Source organism: Bubalus kerabau, chromosome 9, assembly GCF_029407905.1.
Source record: "Bubalus kerabau isolate K-KA32 ecotype Philippines breed swamp buffalo chromosome 9, PCC_UOA_SB_1v2, whole genome shotgun sequence".
NCBI lineage: Eukaryota > Metazoa > Chordata > Mammalia > Artiodactyla > Bovidae > Bubalus > Bubalus kerabau.
Genome location: NC_073632.1, coordinates 57,079,661 through 57,098,174, shown reverse-complemented (window position 1 = coordinate 57,098,174; position 18,514 = coordinate 57,079,661). Strand labels below are relative to the sequence as shown.

The following is an 18,514-nucleotide window of genomic DNA, read 5'->3' as shown; positions in this document are numbered from 1 at the left end:
AAAACAAGTTTTAACTCTACTAGAAGAAAAATATAGGAGAAAGATCTCATAAACTTGGGTTAAAGTATAGGCATTCCTCGTTTCCCTGCATCTCACTTGCTGTGCATTGCAGATACTGTGTTTTTTTTTTTACAAATGGTGAAGGTTTGTGGCAACCCTGCACTGTCAGATGATAGCTAGCGTTTTTTAGCATTACTAATTTTAAAATTAAGACATTACATTATCTTTTAAGACACAGAGCTATTGAACATGTACTCAGCTAAGGTACAGTATAAATAACTTTTACATGAATTGGGAAACCAAAAAATTCATGACTTGCTTTATTGCAATATTTGCTTTATTGTGGTCATCTGGAACCAAACTGGCACTATCTCCAAAGTATGCATGTAGTATTTCTAAGAAAATAAAACAAACTTCTTGTAATTTTAAGTCTGGCTGGATAAGACAGATTAGACACATTTCATCTCATCAATAATTTATTATACCTAAAAGCCCTAGAGACTTCCCTGGTGGCTCAGACGGTAAAGCGTCTGACTACAATGCGGGAGACCTGGGTTTGATCCCTGGGTGGGGAAGATCCTCTGGAGAAGGAAATGGCAACCTACCCCAGTACTCTTGCCTGGAAAATCCCATGGATGGAAGAGCCTGGTAGGCTACAGTCCGTGGGGTCGCAAAGAGTCGGACACGACTGAGTGACTTCACCTTACCTTACCTTATCTTACCTTAAAAGCCCTAGATAAAATACATGAAACAGACATCAGAAGACTCTAAAATTCAGAAAGAAGAAGTGAAGAGGGATCTCGGGATTCAACAAATAACATGGCAGTGAGTTCCCTGGGGTTTCTTTCTTTGGCCTCTATATATCCCAACCAGTTGTTGAAGAAGCTCAAAATGAGATAGCAAAAAGGGTGCAGAACCCACTCCCAAAACAAAATAAAACATTCAAGATCCAAAGATACTTTTAGATATTTTCTCTAAACAAAGTACTGATGGAGGGCAGCCCTGATGAACAGAAACTTTTAGATAACACCAGAGAAATAGGGGAGGAGAAAAAGGAGAGGAGAAACCTTTTCTAAAATTTCTGACCAGCATTTTCACTGAGATTCAAAAGAATACTGCATCTCTGATATTAGGAAAGAATGCAGAAGGGATAATCTGAATTGAGGAAATAATGCAAGAAAAAGTGTGACTGCTCCATGGAACCACTGAAAAGCCAAATGAATATTATAAAATAGCAATTTATCTTGATAAAGCATACATTTAGGGGGAGAAGTTTGAAATTAATGGTAGGTATAGAATACTGAAAAATAAGTTCTGAAAAGTGGATTGATGCTTTCACTGATGACAACCTTACTGTTTAAAGTTGCTCTTCAGTTGAACAACAAAGAGGTGTCTGCTCCCTACACAGACTATTTCTCATGACTAATAAATCTTAGAACTATACAATTCTCTCTTGTAAAAGGAAATTTTATATCAAATCTCAATAAAATCATAACCTCTGCTTGACCTGACAATCCCTGCTGCTAAGTTGCTTCAGTCGTGTCCGACTCTGTGCGACCCCAGAGATGGCAGCCCACCAGGCTCCCCTGTCCCTGGGATTCTCCAGGCAAGAACACTGGAGTGGGTTGCCATTTCCTTCTCCCACGCATGAAAGTGAAAAGTGAAAGTGAAGTCGCTCAGTCGTGTCCGACTCCTAGCGACCCCATGGACTGCAGCCTACCAGGCTCCTCCATCCATGGGATTTTCCAGGCAAGAGTACTGGAGTGGGGTGCCATTGCCTTCCCTGTGACAATCCCTAGTGAACCACAAAACAGATTACATCTCACATTATATTTAATTTATACAAGATTCTTAACAAGCTAGGTAGTTGCAGTTAATTCAATAAGCAATAAAGAGCCAATGAAATTTTATGAGCAAGGAAATAATACGATCAGAACAGCATGACAGAGAGCTTGCAAAATGAGATCAATTTGCCTTCCCATGCTGAAGTAAAATAAAATAAACCAATAACATTGAAAACATATTTTTAAAATGACAGGGAAAATTTAAGATTATATTTAATTGTTTAAGTTATCGGGAAACTTACTTACCAAAAGAAATATACAATGGGAATCATTAAAAAGCTATTAAAAATTCTAAAAGTGGAAAAGGAAGGAAAGCAGGAAATTAAAAATTCAAAAAAAGTTGAGTGTGTGTGTACTCCCACATGCCCTGCAATATTCCTATTCTGTTCTCTCTGCAGCCCAATCTCGAAGGCAGTGACGGCAGTGCAGTCTATTAATCTGTAAGAATGTGAGAACACATAGAGAGATAGGGTGGAAGAGGTTAATAGCTACATAGTTTCAGGTCTACAAAAATTACTGTCACAGATAGTAGGGGTATGCTGGAGGAGAATGAAAAGCAAGCATAGAATAGGAAGCCACTGATAAACTATTACCGTGGCCAAGCACACGGTTCCTGCCCTTACAGAGTTAACAAATATTGCCAAAGCATGCAGAGAAGATCTAGGGAAGTACGGAGATGAGCAAACGAGAGACAAAGAGATGGTAATCAATCTTCTGAAAATATAATACATAAATCGAGATAGATTTTGACAAGTTTTGCTTTCTGTATGTATGAAATGAAGACACTACTCAATAAGGTTACTGTAATGCCTTAGTGAGAATGTATATATGCACTTACTATAGCGATTGGTCCATAATTTGAATTCAAATGTTATAATCTCTTTCCATAAGTATTCTTTCATAAGCATCAGTAATGCAACTGAATATGGCGCAATAGCAATCAAAATTTTATTTGAGAGTGGTCCAAATTTCTAAGACCAGATCCAAAATCATGGGCTTGGTGGACTAGGTATTTTTTTATGAATATAAATGAATGATGCTACAGGACTCAGGCAAGAGGAAATAAGGTACTTACAGAGTTCAAACTGAGTTTTTTAGAACTCAGGGTAAGATTCAGACAAATGTCAATGGATAAAGGAAGATATGAAAAAGAGAAAATGCAAGATGAAACTTACTAACCAGAAAATTCATTTGAGAAAATGTTGAGTAAAGTGATTTTAGAAAAATCAAAAACAGTCTGGCTGAAGTCTATATTAGAAAATCATTAAAAAGGCTGAAGATTAGACTGGTTGTAGATTATGAAGAGAATCCAGTGTAATATACAAGGAGCTTTCTCCTAAAGTAGTGAAACGTTCTTAAAACGTTTTGCCTTTGGGACTCCTCTGCACTCTTAAAAACTACTGAGGCTCCAGAAAAGCTTTTTTTTCCTGGATTAAATCTATCAATATGTCTTATATTATAAATTGAAACTAAGAGATCCTTACAACACACGAATACAAAGTACTCATTCCATTAACTGTCATTGATGATGAAAATCACATGTTATGTAGCTGGAAAACCAACTGAATTCTTGTGAGATAATGAGAGTAAAAGAAAAAAACATCATAATATTGTTACAAAAATGCATTTTAACCTCTTTGCTCCCCTGAGGAGTCTCAGCAAATTCTGGGTGTCTCCATATCCATTTTGAGAGTGGCCTTTCTATAGCAATGAGAATGACCAAATCAATGCAGGGAATTGTTTTTGTTTTTGTTTTTTTAACCAGTCTGTTATTGGTATGCAGAAAGACTAGAGCAGAAAGATACAGAGGAAAAGCCCTAGATTTGGCATAGCAGTGAGTTAGATATGATTACCACAGCCAAATTTAACATTTACAGAAAATTTCATGAGTCTAGAATTGCAAGTAGCAAAAGAGAAACAAACTGACTTAATTTCTTCCCTTAATTTCATTGTACCACTTTTTCCCTCCATGGACATACCATACCCTTGTTTTACTGATTTTCTTTCAAATACTACCAAGTTCCTTCGGTATCCTGGTGGTTTAAATCACCAAGACCACCACCAACAACAATAAATTGTGTTGGCAAAAGTGACATATTTTAGCAGAAACATCACAGACTTTGAAATCTGAAAACTTGGAATCCAGTTCTTTCTACATGATTGACTAGAAATGGGACCCCAGGCAAGAACTGTTACCTCAGTAAGCCTCATTCTCCTCAATAGAACTGCAGTGTTACATTTGTATTGAGTGATAGGTTATGAAACAACTGAAGAAAAATAATTATGCTAAATAAAACGATGCCTAAAGTAAAATGAAAACTATGCATATTTTATAGATGATAACATTAACACATTCTTATGGTAGAAAACATGGGGGGAAAAATCTTCCATAATCCTACAACCAGACATAACTACTATTAATGTAATTATTCCTCCTGATAGTGATTTGGTTGTTATATAGAATAGATAATTATATTAATACAAAGAGTTGTTTCTATATTTTTTTTCTAAACTTTAATTTCTAAGGTCATTACAAATTCCCAGAAAACATAACTTTAAGGAATATTTTACTTCATCAAGTGAAATATCATACTGTTCAACTAGTCTTCTATTCATATAGATATTTAACTTCTCTTAATCTTTGCTATATATTTTTTAAAATACTACAGAACACTGTTGCTGTTTAGTCACTAAGTCATATCTGACTCTTTTGCGACCCCATGGACTGTAGCCTGCCAGGCTCTTCTGCACATGGGATTTCCCAGGCAGGAATACTGGAGAGAGTTGCCATTTCCTTCTCCAGGAGATCTTTCTGAACCAGGGACCAAACCTGCATCTCCTGCATTGGCAGGTGGATTCGTTACCACTGAGTCACCAGGGAAGCCCCTATATGAACATGCCTGTATATAAATATTAAGATTTGATTTTAAGAGTGTCTATGAAAAAAGAAGGGTATGGATAAAAAGTAAAAATAATAACTGGCAAAACTGACCAAAATGTTTATTACAATGCACTCTATCCTTATCAAGTCCAAAATACATTCAACTGGAACTTGATTTTCTATCTTTGCTATGTGGTTCACTATATCCAGTATTCCCATTGTTGGGTTGGATTGTTGCATCCCAAAATGTACATCTACCCAGAAGTTAACCTTATTTAGAAAAAGTATCTTTGTGGACATACTGAAGGTAAGGACCTTCAGATAAGATCATATGTATTAGGGTAGGTCCTAAAGACTGTTCTTAGAAAAGTAGGAGGAAAAATATGCAGAAGTGTCCATGTGAGAAGCAGGCAGAGACTGGAGTGATGTGTGTACAGGCCATAGAATGCCAAGGACTGCCAGCAGCCACCAAAAACTAGGAGAGATGTGAAAACGATACTGTATCAGAGCCTCCAGAAGGAACTAAATCCCACTGTCACCCTGAACTGTGAGAGAATTAAGTTTCTGATATTTTAAGCTACAAAACTTGTGATAATTTGTTATGGCAGCCTTAGGACCTGAAGATAATCTCCAATCACATTTTAAATCAATGCCTATTCACTGTTTCAAAAGCCTCATCACCTATTTCCCACTAAATTCCCCTGAATTCTCCCGTTAATATTTGGTTATATATTATTTTATTTTTTTAAAGCACTATAAACATCACCTTACTTACATGTTGCATCCATTAATGATAATCTAGTTGCAATTCTAATGTAGTTTTTGTTTACTCAGTCATAATACAAGATCTTCACAGGCAGAGACTGTATCTTAGATGTCTTAGTTGTCATACATTTCACTTAACACAGTGCTATATACAGTGTATGATTTAATGGTATCCTATTTGCTAAAAAAGTGAAAGTGAAGTAGCTCAGTCGTGTCCGACTCTTAGCGACCCCGTGGACTGTAGCCTACCAGGCTTCTCCCTCCGTAGGATTCTCTAGGCAAGAACACTGGAGTGGGTTGCCACTTCCTTCTCCAGGGGATCTTCCCGACCCAGGGATCGAACTCTGGTCTCCCGCATTGCAGGCAGATGCTTTAACCTCTGAACCACCAGGGAAAAAAAGGATGACTAAAAACTTTTTTATGTACATTAAATCATCTTCATGGAATAGTTTAGAATGCTTATGGGATCATTTAAAGGTCTATATATTTTCCTGCTCTTAAAACTGAAGCCTGGTCTTACCTACATCCTCACTGCCTATTGTTTTAAAAGATCAATATCTATTGTCAATGACTTAAATATCTACACTAGCAATCTAACAATATTCAAGATACAGCAAGAATTATGGAAGTTAGAAGGGATATAACAGAATAAAGCACCAGTAAAAACCTCTTCTGTAGATGCTAAGATGTGGTTACAAACAAAAGAAGTTCACCATATAATATTCATATTACATTTTATAGTTACTTAAGGAACAGCTGTTTAACAATTTTCATAACTACCTGGAAAAAAAAGATAGTATTAAACAACAACAAAAAAATCTAAGTATACAACATACCTGAGTTCGTAAAATTTCATTTTTTGACAACTGCATGTCACCAGTCAATTCTTTCACAACGATGCCCAGTGGCTCCAAACGTTTGCTGAAGTAATTTGTCATTTCAGCTGCCAAGGCTTTCATTGGAGCAACATATACAATCTGTGCCCAAGAAACACTAGCTTGATGAATGAGTAAAACTACAATGTCATTTGTTTCAAAGAAGTCAACTGAAGTCATATTTATTACAACATATGATTCTAGCCACTTATGGTGAAAAATCTTAATACTGATAGATGAAAGATACTTATCTTTGTTGTATAAGTGTACAGCTGTTTAAAGAACTATGGAATGTTTATATAGCATCATCACTTTGAAAATTGGTGCTTTAAAGCTAAGTGCATTTTGATAGCTTTCACAGGGATAGTGGGACTTTCATAACACAAAGAGGTATTGCCTAAAAGTAATGAAGGAAACCATGCAGCATTCTTTATATGACTTCATTTATAATATCCTTAAAAACTACCACATATCAGACAACATATACAACTGCAAAATGATTTTAGATTTTACAATTTAAAAAGCTGTTTTTCAATTTAGTTCCTACCTTAAATTCATTCTTTTTGATAACACCTTGCTGAAAATGTTGGCGAATTTCATGTAAAACTGTAAGCATCGCAATGTTGGTTTTTCCAGCTCCAGTAGGGGCACAAATCAGCATGTTCTCATTGGTGTTGTAGGCAGTCTCAAACACAATTGACTGGATTCTATTGAGTCTCCTCATTCCTTTAAAAGCCAGCTGTCCAATCTAAAAAGAAAAAAAAAAAATTATCCACGATAAACTAAAAATATGAAGGTCCCACACAAAACATTAAATGCCATCTTTTTTTAATTAAAAAGAAAGACTTTTTTAGTCTCTCAAATCCTGTATCTAAGCTGTATGCAGTTGAGAACAACTCACAACTACTGCATAATTCTAATGCACCTGGGAATTGAAACTCAGTAAATTTGAAAAATATGATGAGACTACACCTGTATCCAGCACAAGCTGGAATCAAGATTGTCGGGAGAAATATCAATAACCTCAGATATGCAGATGACATCACCCGTATGCCAGAAAGTGAAGAAGAACTAAAGAGCCTCTTGATGAAAGTGAAAGAGGAGGGTCAAAAAGTTAGCTTAAAGCTCAACATTCAGAAAACGAAGATCATGGCATCCAGTCCCATCACTTCATGGCAAATAGATGGGGAACAATGGAAACAGTGAGAGATTTTATTTTGGGGGGCTCCAAAATCACTGCAGATGGTGACTGCAGCCATGAAATTAAAAGACACTTACTCCTTGGAAGAAACCAACCTAGACAGCATATTGAAAAGCAGAGACATTACTTTGCCAACAAAGGTCCGTCTAGTCAAGGCTATGGTTTTTCCAGTGGTCATGTATGGATGTGAGAGTTGGACTGTGAAGAAAGCTGAGTGCCGAAGAATTGATGCTTTTGAACTGTAGTGTTGGAGAAGACTCTTGAGAGTCCCTTGGACTGCAAGGAGATCCAACCAGTCCATTCTGAAGATCAGCCCAGGGATTTCTTTGGAGGGAATGATGCTAAGGCTGAAACTCCAGTACTTTGGCCACCTCATGCGAAGAGTTGACTCATTGGAAAAGACTCTGATGCTGGGAGGGATTGGGGGCAGGAGGAGAAGGGGACGACAGAGGATGAGATGGCTGGATGGCATCACTGACTCGATGGATGTTAGTTGGGGTGAACTCCGGGAGCTGGTGATGGACAGGGAGGCCTGGCGTGCTGTGGTTCATGGGGTCGCAAAGAGTCAGACACGGCTGAGCGACTGAACTGAACTGAGCTGAATTGAAGGGCTTATATAAATATTCTCTCTCTTAACAAAAGTTAGAGAGTATCTAAAATGATCCTTACAACATATTAGTTTGTGGTTTAAAGGGGGGAAAGGTGATAGAATTGTATTACATCAGTTTAGCTGTCTATATTAAAGACACAAACTATGTGCTGAGGCATTTGAGGAAGAGTTTCAGTAAGCAGAATGCTATTTCAGGCAGAAGGAACAGAGTATTAGAAAGACATCTGGAACTTGTTAAAAGTTAGTAGTGGTATGACAGAGATGGGAGGAAGGGGCAGCAGAGATGATGTAGATGGAACAGGAGGTCATGACCAGACTAAGAAGACTGAACTACTGTAGAGAACTCTATATTCAAAACCACTGCAAAAGAACCCTTAAAATATTGTTGCATATATACACTCTTTACTAGTAACATACCATGCTGATGAAAAAAGCAAGTTACCCCCCAAAACCCACAAAAATTTATAAATTACTTTAAGCAGCTCACTTTCTGCCCCCTTGTCCCAAGTTTCTTTTTGTTTTTTATTTAAAATTTAGAAAAATTCATGAAATAATTTTCATGAATAAACTTGTCAGTAAAAGAATAAAAAGAATGTGCAGAGACAGCAACCATAACTTTATTTAAAAATATCACTAGAAGATTCATTGTACTTCAAATTAATTCTGTGAGCTACTGGGACATGAGATAATTAAGTTAAAGCTCATTATGCACAAGGAATTTCTTGTATTTGAACAATATTCAAATTATATTCACAAATATCTTAGGAAAACTAAAGATTAAAGAGGAAGAAAAGTGTGACTATATCAAAACTCTAATTTACTCAAATTTCAAACTATGTAATAATAATATTCATCATTTTATTTATACACCAAACATCCACTAATGTCTAATTAAATGGCACTAAAAATCATTGCTTCCAAATATTTAATATCCTTCTAACTCATGTATTGACTTCTTATGCTAATGAGTACAAAAAGTTAAACTGTAATTATTTTTCTTAGTATGTTAATATTTGCTCTTAAACAGAAAACTGAGTATCTCATGGCTAATTTATCACAAAGGCTTTATGTTTAGCTTAGATAGTCATTCTAAATAAGTACCATTTTCCCTTTTAGTTTTACTACTCTCAAAACATTATAATCAGTAGATGAAAATGTTACAAGTTTCATCCTAAATCCACTTGTCTATACATATTTTGGATTCATCATACTACTAATCTCACAGAAATGACATGGCTCATATATGCAAATCCACAGAAAGTATGTTTCTAATATATTTTACCAAACACTAGCTACACAGACTGCTCTCAAATGCAGGTTTTATCTTTAAAAAATATTCTGTATAATACGATTTACCTGGAAGAACAAAAATGTACATGAAACATACTGCATTAAATGTTTATAATAATGAAGTGTAGGTACTACCAGTTAAAATGCATTAACTAGGTACCTAAGACGAAGCCAGGATCATGTCATCCCTCCCAAGTTAGTGTATGTATCATAAGCTTAAGTTCTAAACAGTAAACATCAATCTCAGCATATATTTAGGAAAAATCATAAAGATACCAGAGACATATATAATTTTCAAAGTTTAAGTTTCTTTCAGTTTTAGATAGCATGTGCCTTAGGCTCAAAATTTCACAACTCAGTACAGTCAGTCCAAGCTCTATATGCTGGAATCCATTGCTCTCATGTTTCTTACAAACCATATTCCATACTATAAACTGATTAGCCATGGAATATATTCTGCTTACTAAGATGGAAAACAGCAAGATGCACAGCAATATTATACTACTTTTCTCAAAGATGGTAGGAAAGCAACTATACATCAATAAATTTTTTTTTAAAAGATGACAGCAGTAGGGAATAGGGAATAAGAATCTACTATTTGTATATGCTTAATATTTAACATTAAAATATGTTCATATTTCTTGTAGACATTCTAGAAGGATACACACAATCTAATATAGTGATAGAAGAAGTAAGGATCTCGGCTGACAGGGGACAAGGATAAATTAAAGAGATATTTTGCTATTTAAAGATTTCTAGTTTTTACAATGTGATAATACTTACAGAAGAAGAAAAAGATAACAGACATGCACAAAGATATACAACTGACTTCCTTAAAAAACCAGAAAATTAAAGATGGGTCTGATTAAGTTGTGATGCCTAAATGAGCTCTCAAGTGCTGCAAAACTATTTCATATTAAAAAGTTCTTCTCACTATTCCTAGAGTTCTACCCTACAGAGAGAAAAAGGAAAACTGAAGGACTTCCTTGATGATCCAGTGATAAAGACTCTGTGCTCCCAATGCAGGGGACATGGGTTTGCTCCCTGGTTGGGGAATTAAGATCCCACATTTTGTGCAGCATGGCCAAAAAAATCTTAAAAAATTTTAAATAAAGTTAAATTGAATTACCCTCCTGAAGTTTCTTTAAATTAAGTTCTATGTCCCTCCTCTCAATGTCTTCCTCAACATTCTCTTTTTTGGTCTTAATATGCTGAATTCCTCAAAGGCTTTTCTCTATCATAAGTTTAGGAATAGAAGAAACAGCAGAACAGCAGATTCTCTTCCTACAATATCTAATACCTATAACATTAGATCAGGGATCTCACCCAAGACGCTACGGTTTCATCAAAAGTCCAGATCTATTATTATATGCAAAGCCTAAATTACACTCTGCTGTTATCTCAAATGTACCCTCCCACTTGTGCATCATGCACCCAACTCTACCTAGCAAGTGCCAAGCTATCAGGGCTTATATTCTGTCTTGAAGAGCTAAAGGTGGAGCAGATAAACCTAGGCCACCAAGAGTTTGTTACTTAGGCCCCAACCGGCTGGATGGCATCAGCGACTCGATGAACGTGAGTCTGAGTGAACTCCGGGAGTTGGTGATGGACAGGGAGGCCTGGCGTGCTGCGATCACGGGGTCACAAAGAGTCGGACACAACTGAGTGACTGAACTGTACTGAACTGAACTGATAGCTCTACTACTACACACCTCCACACCACAACCTTTGAAGACCTGGCACACTACTTCACTGGCTGCTAACCCCAAACTGATGATCTGTGGCAAGATCTGTAGATGTGTATGTTACAAAACAAAACCTAAAATGTTATTTTTAATACTCTTGAATTATAGATAAATCCAGGAGATAGTAAATTCCTTATTATTTAAATTGGCAGGTAAATTATTCAAGAGTTAATTTAATGATAATAGTACCAGTTAGCTAGCATTTCTATTGAGCACATACTGCATATGAGGCTTTGCTTTATATGCTTTAAGGGGATTGTTTCTCTCAGTATCCAAAGAAAACCCATGAAGTAGGTCTTTTTTTATTATCCTTATTTTAAAGATAGGGAAACTGGGCATGGAGAAATTGAAGACTGTGCCGTAGGACAAATGGCCAAGAAGTAGCAAAGCAAGGACTGGAACAAGTTCAGATTTTAAAGTCCAAGTTAAAAACTTATAAAGTTTACTGATGTCATTATGTTTTACACTTTTATTCCCTATAATGATCTTTTTAAACCAAGTATAACTTCATTTTATAAAAATAAAAATATATATAGATAGAAAATATAAAAATATAAAGTCACAAAAACATTGACCATACTAATAAATAAATGCAAAATACAGTAAGAAGGTTTTTAATCTCAGTGTTTAAGACTTTTAAAACTGGATTATTCTTGTAATTTTTATGTCTTCATATACATTGCTTTTAAATGATCATTGCTTTTAAATCATACACGTTGCTTTTAAATGATCAACACTGAGAAATCTGCATATCATTTAGCCTAAAAATTCCACTTCCAAAAAATTTACCTAAGTTAACTAATTGAACAAGAATGCCAGATTAAGCTCAAAGATATCTGCTAAAATATTATTTATAATTTAAGAAAAAGCTAATACAATTTGAATGTACATAAACAGGAGACAAGCAATTCAGGATGCATTCTTTATAAATTACAGTAGTTACAGAGGATGTTATTGTTTAGTCGCTAAGTTGTGTCTGACTCTTGCAATTCCATGGACTGTAGCCTGCCAGCCTCCTCTGCCCATGGGATTTCCCAAGCAAGATTACTGGAGTGGGTTGCCATTTCCATCTCCAGGTGACCTTCCTGACCCAGGATTGAACCTGCATCTCCTGCTTGGCAGGTGGACTGTTTACCACTGAGCCACCTGGGAAACCCTGAATAGGATGAGGAAGATATATATTCTTAAAAACAAACACACCTAAAAGGGGAAAACAAAATATGCCACAGAACAGTAACATAATTAATTAAATAGAAACTGTTATACAAAAAACTATGAAATGATATATATCACACTGTTTCACTGGATCTGGGGTTATAAAGGAATTTTACCTTCTGTTTTATAAATTTAGATATTAAATTTTAGATATTATTTTTTATAGAACAGATTTTATAATCAGATTCACAAAAATGCTTTTCTCTATACATAAGAAAAATATCTATCTTGAGGAAAAACAAAAAGGGATTTAGTCTATGTTGTCTTAATGTATTAAAAATAGTAATAATTTCTTTCTTAACAGCTATAAACACCTTCGACTGCAAGGAGATCCAATCAGTCCATCCTAAAGGAGATCAGTCCTGGGTGTTCATTGGAAGGACAGATGTTGAAGCTGAAACTCCAAAACTTAGGCCACCTGATGCGAAGAGCTGACTTATTGGAAAAGACCCTGATGCTGGGAAAGACTGAAGGCCGGAGGAGAAGGGGATGACAGAGGATGAGATGGTTGGATGGCATCACCGACTCAATGGACATGGGTTTGGGTGGACTCCGGGAGTTGGTGATGGACAGGGAGGCCTGGCGTGCTGTGGTTCATGGGGTCGCAAAGAGTCAGACATGACTGAATGACTGAAGTGAACTGAACTGATAAACACTTAATGTTTTATGTTAATAAAAAGTAACTGATTCACTCTGTTTTAAATTATGTCATATGAAGAGTTCTGTATCTTTACCAAAACCCAAATTTCCAATTTGTACTCCTACTTGAAAACACATTGAAAAATTAATGAATGCTGTTAATTAAGAGATAAGGGGTAAAAAGAAAAAAAGAGATAAGAAAGACAGTGTATGGTCATTATTAGTTACTCTTTACTGGAGAGTTATATGTTTTAATGTTTTATGATATTAAATCATTTTGAACCAGGCAATCTGGGTAGAGGAAATTAAGTCTTAGCAACAAAAGACCTCAGGAGAGTAATCTTCTATTAAATCTTTGAAGGAAATGAGATGATAAGATTTTGTGAAAATCAAGTAAGTTAGTCATTGTCTAATATGAAACTGAGCCAATTTTCATTACATACAAAAAAAGCAGTAAGAAATCACAATGCATAATTCATAATCCTTTCATATTATTTAAAGGAATGCATTTACATCATTTAAAAGAGTAACCAAAAATACTCCATATGCCCTGAAGTATCAATTTCTAAAAATTCTCTCATCCTGAAGATAGTCCATTTGACAACAACCCAAAAAATCCAATTAAATAAACAGATGGATCTTCTGAATACACTGAACTCCCTGATGACAAAATGATAAATAAGTAGCTATTACTGGCCTTGAAGAGAAAAATACAAGGAAAGAAAAACGAATAATAGCAACACTAGCACCTTTAATTGAGAACTTAAGGCATAATGGGTGTTAGAAAAAAGGAGTACTATCCTCTTCTTGGAAGGGGAAGGTATCCTCCTTACTTCCAGGTTTGAGCTAAGGCTTAACTACTGAGAAAACTGAAGAAAAAAATCTCAAGAGGAAATTTTAAAAGACAAAACTCTGTCTGCACAATAACGAATTCCACTGATAAATCATCATGATTGCACTGTGGGTTTCTACCAGCACAGTCAGCAGGTCAGATGTCCTTCCGAAACACCTTCACCAATGTGCTGTGGCAAGAGTCACATTCCCAGTGCACAAAAAGACAGTAAAAGGGAACTCTCTGGCAGTCCAGTGGTGAAGATTCTGCACTCCGAGGTCAAGGGGCATGGGTTAGATTCCTGGTTGGGGAACTAAGATCACACAGGCCACACAACAGGGTCAAAAAAACAAAAAACAAAAAACACAAAAACATGGTGGAACCTCAGTTTTAAGTCTGAGTTGGCTAGGTTTGGCTTGCTTCTCTAGAATAAACAAGGGGGGATTCACAAACCAGCACTATAATTACATATACAAACTTTAAATGCTTAAAGCAGAAGTAAAATTAGAGGCAAAGAATAAGGCATTTTCTACTAAGCAAATGGGAGAAGGCAATGGCAACCCACTCCAGTACTCTTGCCTGGACAATCCCATGGACGGAGGAGCCTGGTAGGCTGCAGTCTGTGGGGTCGCTAGGAGTCGGACACTACTTGAGCGACTTCACTTTCACTTTCATGCATTGGAGAAGGAAATGGCAACCCACTCCAGTGTTCTTGCCTGGAGAATCCTAGGGACGGGGGAGCCTGGTGGGTTGCCGTCTATGGGGTCGCACAGAGTCGGACACGACTGAAGTGACTTAACAGTAACAGTACTAAGCAAATAAATTATTTTCATAAGGGAGATGAACTTATCCTGACATTATATATTGTAAACAGCCCTCCAGGATATCACTTTTTTTATGTGTTAGATCTTAAAAATGTAAGACACTATTATTTAATTGGTATCACAGTCTTTTTGACCAGAATTGTGAGGCCTGCCTCCTAATAAACAGCCATACTTCTAACCATGGCAATACAACAGAAGAATTTCTGTCCAATTCGGTGGAGTCCCACAAAGAAAATGTCATTTTCAGTTTCTTGGCTGGTATTTATAGTAATAACCAGTTTTAGCTCTGACCTTAACTTTTAAATTACTTTCATTAGCTTGCTTGAAATCTTTAAAGCAGGTGAAGTATTTAGGCACTTAAAGCGGTCAAGTTCACAAAAATGTTATATTTATTAAATTATAGGTAATTTCTTCATTTAAAATTTAAAATGTTTTTACAGTATGAATGACTTTAAACTTCTCAAAACTAATTAAATAAATCAAGGATGTCATTTTAAATATATAATCCTTAAACAAGAAAATGTAATATTAAGAGAATCCTCATAAAATGAGGATATGGCTTCTCTTGTGGCTCAGCTGGTAAAGAATGTGCCTGCAATGCGGGAGACCTGGGTTCAATCCCTGGGTTGAGAAGATCCCTTGGAGAAAGAAAAGGCTACCCACTCCAGTATCTTGCCTGGAGAATTCCATGGACAGAGGAGGCTCGTGGGCTACAGTCCATGGGGTTGCCAAGAGTTGGACATGACTGAGCAACTAACACTTTCATATTACATAATTATTATTTTCATACAACTCTAAAATGTATTAAGAATTTAAGAGTTTGCAGAGAATACAAAAAGCAAGGTAACCCTATGTTTATTTAGCTACTGCTTGATATTTGCACCATTCAATCCAATTGAAACTTGTCCTTTCTAAAAGCTCTTGCTTTCAGGGTTTGTACAAGGGGATTAAGTTAAATAATGTGATATAATGTGCCTAAAAAAGTGTACAGTATTAACTAAAAACATGCAAGTTCCTTTGCTTTACCTTTATCAATTTAAAGCCATTTTCTACATTACTTCAATATTCATCTTTGCTGTGTGCTGTACTATGCTCAGTCACGTCTGACTCTTTGTGATCCGATGGACTGCAGCCCAGCCAGGCTCCTCTGCCCATGGGATTTCCCAGGCAAGAATACTGGAGTGGGTTGCCATTTCCTCCTCCAGGGGATCTTCTCAACCCAGGGATTGAACCCGCATCTTCCGTGACTCCTGCATTGCAGGCAGATTCTTTACAGCTAAGCCCTCGGGGAAGCCCCAGTATTCATCTTTGAGGAATTTTAATGTTACTTATACCAAAATAATTTCACCTTTCCATATGTCTTAATAGAAAGATTCAAAGTATGCCCTGAACCTTGTCAGGATTGCAATACCACACTGCAATTTGGGTAGCCCATCTTTCAAAATATATCACAGATACTGCTACACATTTTCTGTGTGCTGACTCATATAGTCTTCTCAGAATAAACAGACTGATAAAGAAACTGAAACTTAGAGGTGTTATGTAACTTGATCCACGTCACAAAATGTGCAAATGGTAAAGCTGAGAATCCCCGTCAGTTCTAATTGCCTAACGGGATAGTAAGTTCCTCAAATGCACAATCGTAATTCCAAACCTTTTGATACCCACTGTAGCACAGTGACTTTCATCAATCAAAACTCAAGAAATGATTCCTGATGACAGATAGCCAATTCACATATATTTTCAAAGACAAATAATGAACTCTATAGTAGCAATAGAATCCTACCCAATATTTTTGTCTATTTGTGATAGGCCTGCGTAACTACAACACACAGATATGTTGGAAAATATGGACAAAGTTCATTTCTAAAGCAACTTGAAATTCCCACATTACAAGTTAAATTCATGTACATTTCAGACTTTTGAAATCATCTGAGTTCTAACATTACCATTCTGGGGAAGCTCAATATGCTGCTATGCCTCTAATCTTCTCTCTTCTAATTTTCCTCCCCATAAAATCAATAAAGTATAGGTTATAAAGAAAGTTATTTTGTTCAATTACTCCTAGCTAGAGGCAGATGTTAGTTATAACTCTCTTTAGCAGGTGTTTTTCAAGCAGCTGGTGCCCTTTTCCTAGTTAGTTGTTTGCAGCGTTCCCAGTATACTTTATGGTATAATCCTACAAAAGTTCAGGGCATACAGACAAAATTCTTTTTTAGAAAAGAAAATATAGATTCACTCCTTCAAATCAGACTTAAATATTTCATATATTTGAACTATAATGTACTTTCCTACCAAGCAAATATTACTTTTTAATCATATAAATGTTTGCTGAGAGTGAAAACATATAAGCATTTCTTATGGGAAAGCTTATCTCATGGAACAAATTTTTATATACTGCACATTTATTGACTCCTAAAACAGAAAACCCCTAAAATCCTTTTGTTTTGTTTAGTTGCTAAGTCATGTCCAAACAGAGAACCCATTTCAGCCCATCCAAATCAGACCTCCAGAATGCTGAGATAATAAATGGATGTTTTAAGTCACTAATATCTTAGTAATTTCTTATACAACAACAGAAAGTTAATACAAAGTCACATCATAATCAAACTGCCTAAAACCAGTGAGGAAAAGAAAATCTAAAAATCAACCAGAAAAAAAAAAAAAAAGACTTATTATATAGAGAAGAAGATTAAGAATGAGGACAAGTTTCTTATCAGACACAATGTAAGCAAGAAGACTACATCTGTAAGCTGCAAGAAGCAGCTACATCTGTAAGTACTAGGGGAAAAGCCCATCAACCTAAAATTTCACAGCAAATGAAATATTCCTCAAGAACAAACACAAAATAAAGTTTTTTTTTTTTAGACATACAAAACTGAAAGAATTTATCACCAGCAGACCTGCACTAGAAAAAAGGAATACCAGATGGAAATCTGAATCTCCCTACACAAAGGCATAAAAGAACTGATAGATGCACATGTATAAGGACGTTTCCTGGTTATCATTTAGACATCTTAATATCTTAAAAAGACTGTTAACTGCAAAAAGAATAACAATGTGTTGTGGGGTTTACAACAGATGTAGAAGATGTCTATATTTACATATTTGTTTGTTCATTTGTTTGTTTTGGTGGTCATAAGTACTGAAAAATCTGACAAATATAATAGCAAATACTATCAGAATACTCATGTTTCTTTGATTGCCAGGTGAGGTGAGACATGTATCAAGGGAAATTATAATTTGGTAAAATGATCAGAAATTTAATATTTGTCACATTGTTTCCTTCCTGGTGAAATTTATGAAATCTTCTTCGCTAAGATCTCTATCAGTATGAAAAAGACTGTAAGCTCACGTTTCAGTTTTGAACTTTAGATTTTATTATTTCTTGATACCACCTCTAAAAAAAGGAGTGAGGAATTCAAGGTCATGGTGCTGATGAAACTGATAATACACTTGACAGGTACTAAGCAGCCTGTGGGAAAAGGCTTTTTATTTGGGTGTATGTCCAGGTTTTAGTCACATTTTTTCCTGTTCAAACTGATCTCATAAAAATGATTCACATTCTGAAGTGTTTTTCCGGATGACTCTTTAGCTTTCTGGCTTTTGTAATTTGATTGAATCAAACTGTGTCAATAAACTCTTTCAGATTTAGGATCCCTTCAGGCTCAGAGAACACAGTAAAACCACAAGAAAAGTAACAGTTTTTTATACTCATTTTACTTCCCTTTTCCCAAACTCTTAGTCTTGAGATAGCAATCAATACAATGACAGGTTTCTTTATTTTCTATCA

At 35.8% G+C, this 18,514-nt stretch overlaps 1 protein-coding gene across 6 annotated transcripts in view; it reads right to left on the bottom strand.

The window, feature by feature from the left end:
- ASCC3 (activating signal cointegrator 1 complex subunit 3) overlaps window positions 1-18,514 on the bottom strand; it is a 351,170-nt gene that overhangs the window by 256,162 nt on the left and 76,494 nt on the right. For all 6 annotated transcript variants that reach the window (XM_055535388.1, XM_055535387.1, XM_055535391.1 and 3 more), the window contains 2 exons: window positions 6,913-7,113; window positions 6,327-6,467 (listed from right to left, as the gene is read on the bottom strand). In XM_055535388.1, coding sequence (XP_055391363.1) covers window positions 6,327-6,467; window positions 6,913-7,113 — 342 coding nt within the window. The remainder of the gene's footprint in view (window positions 1-6,326; window positions 6,468-6,912; window positions 7,114-18,514) is intronic.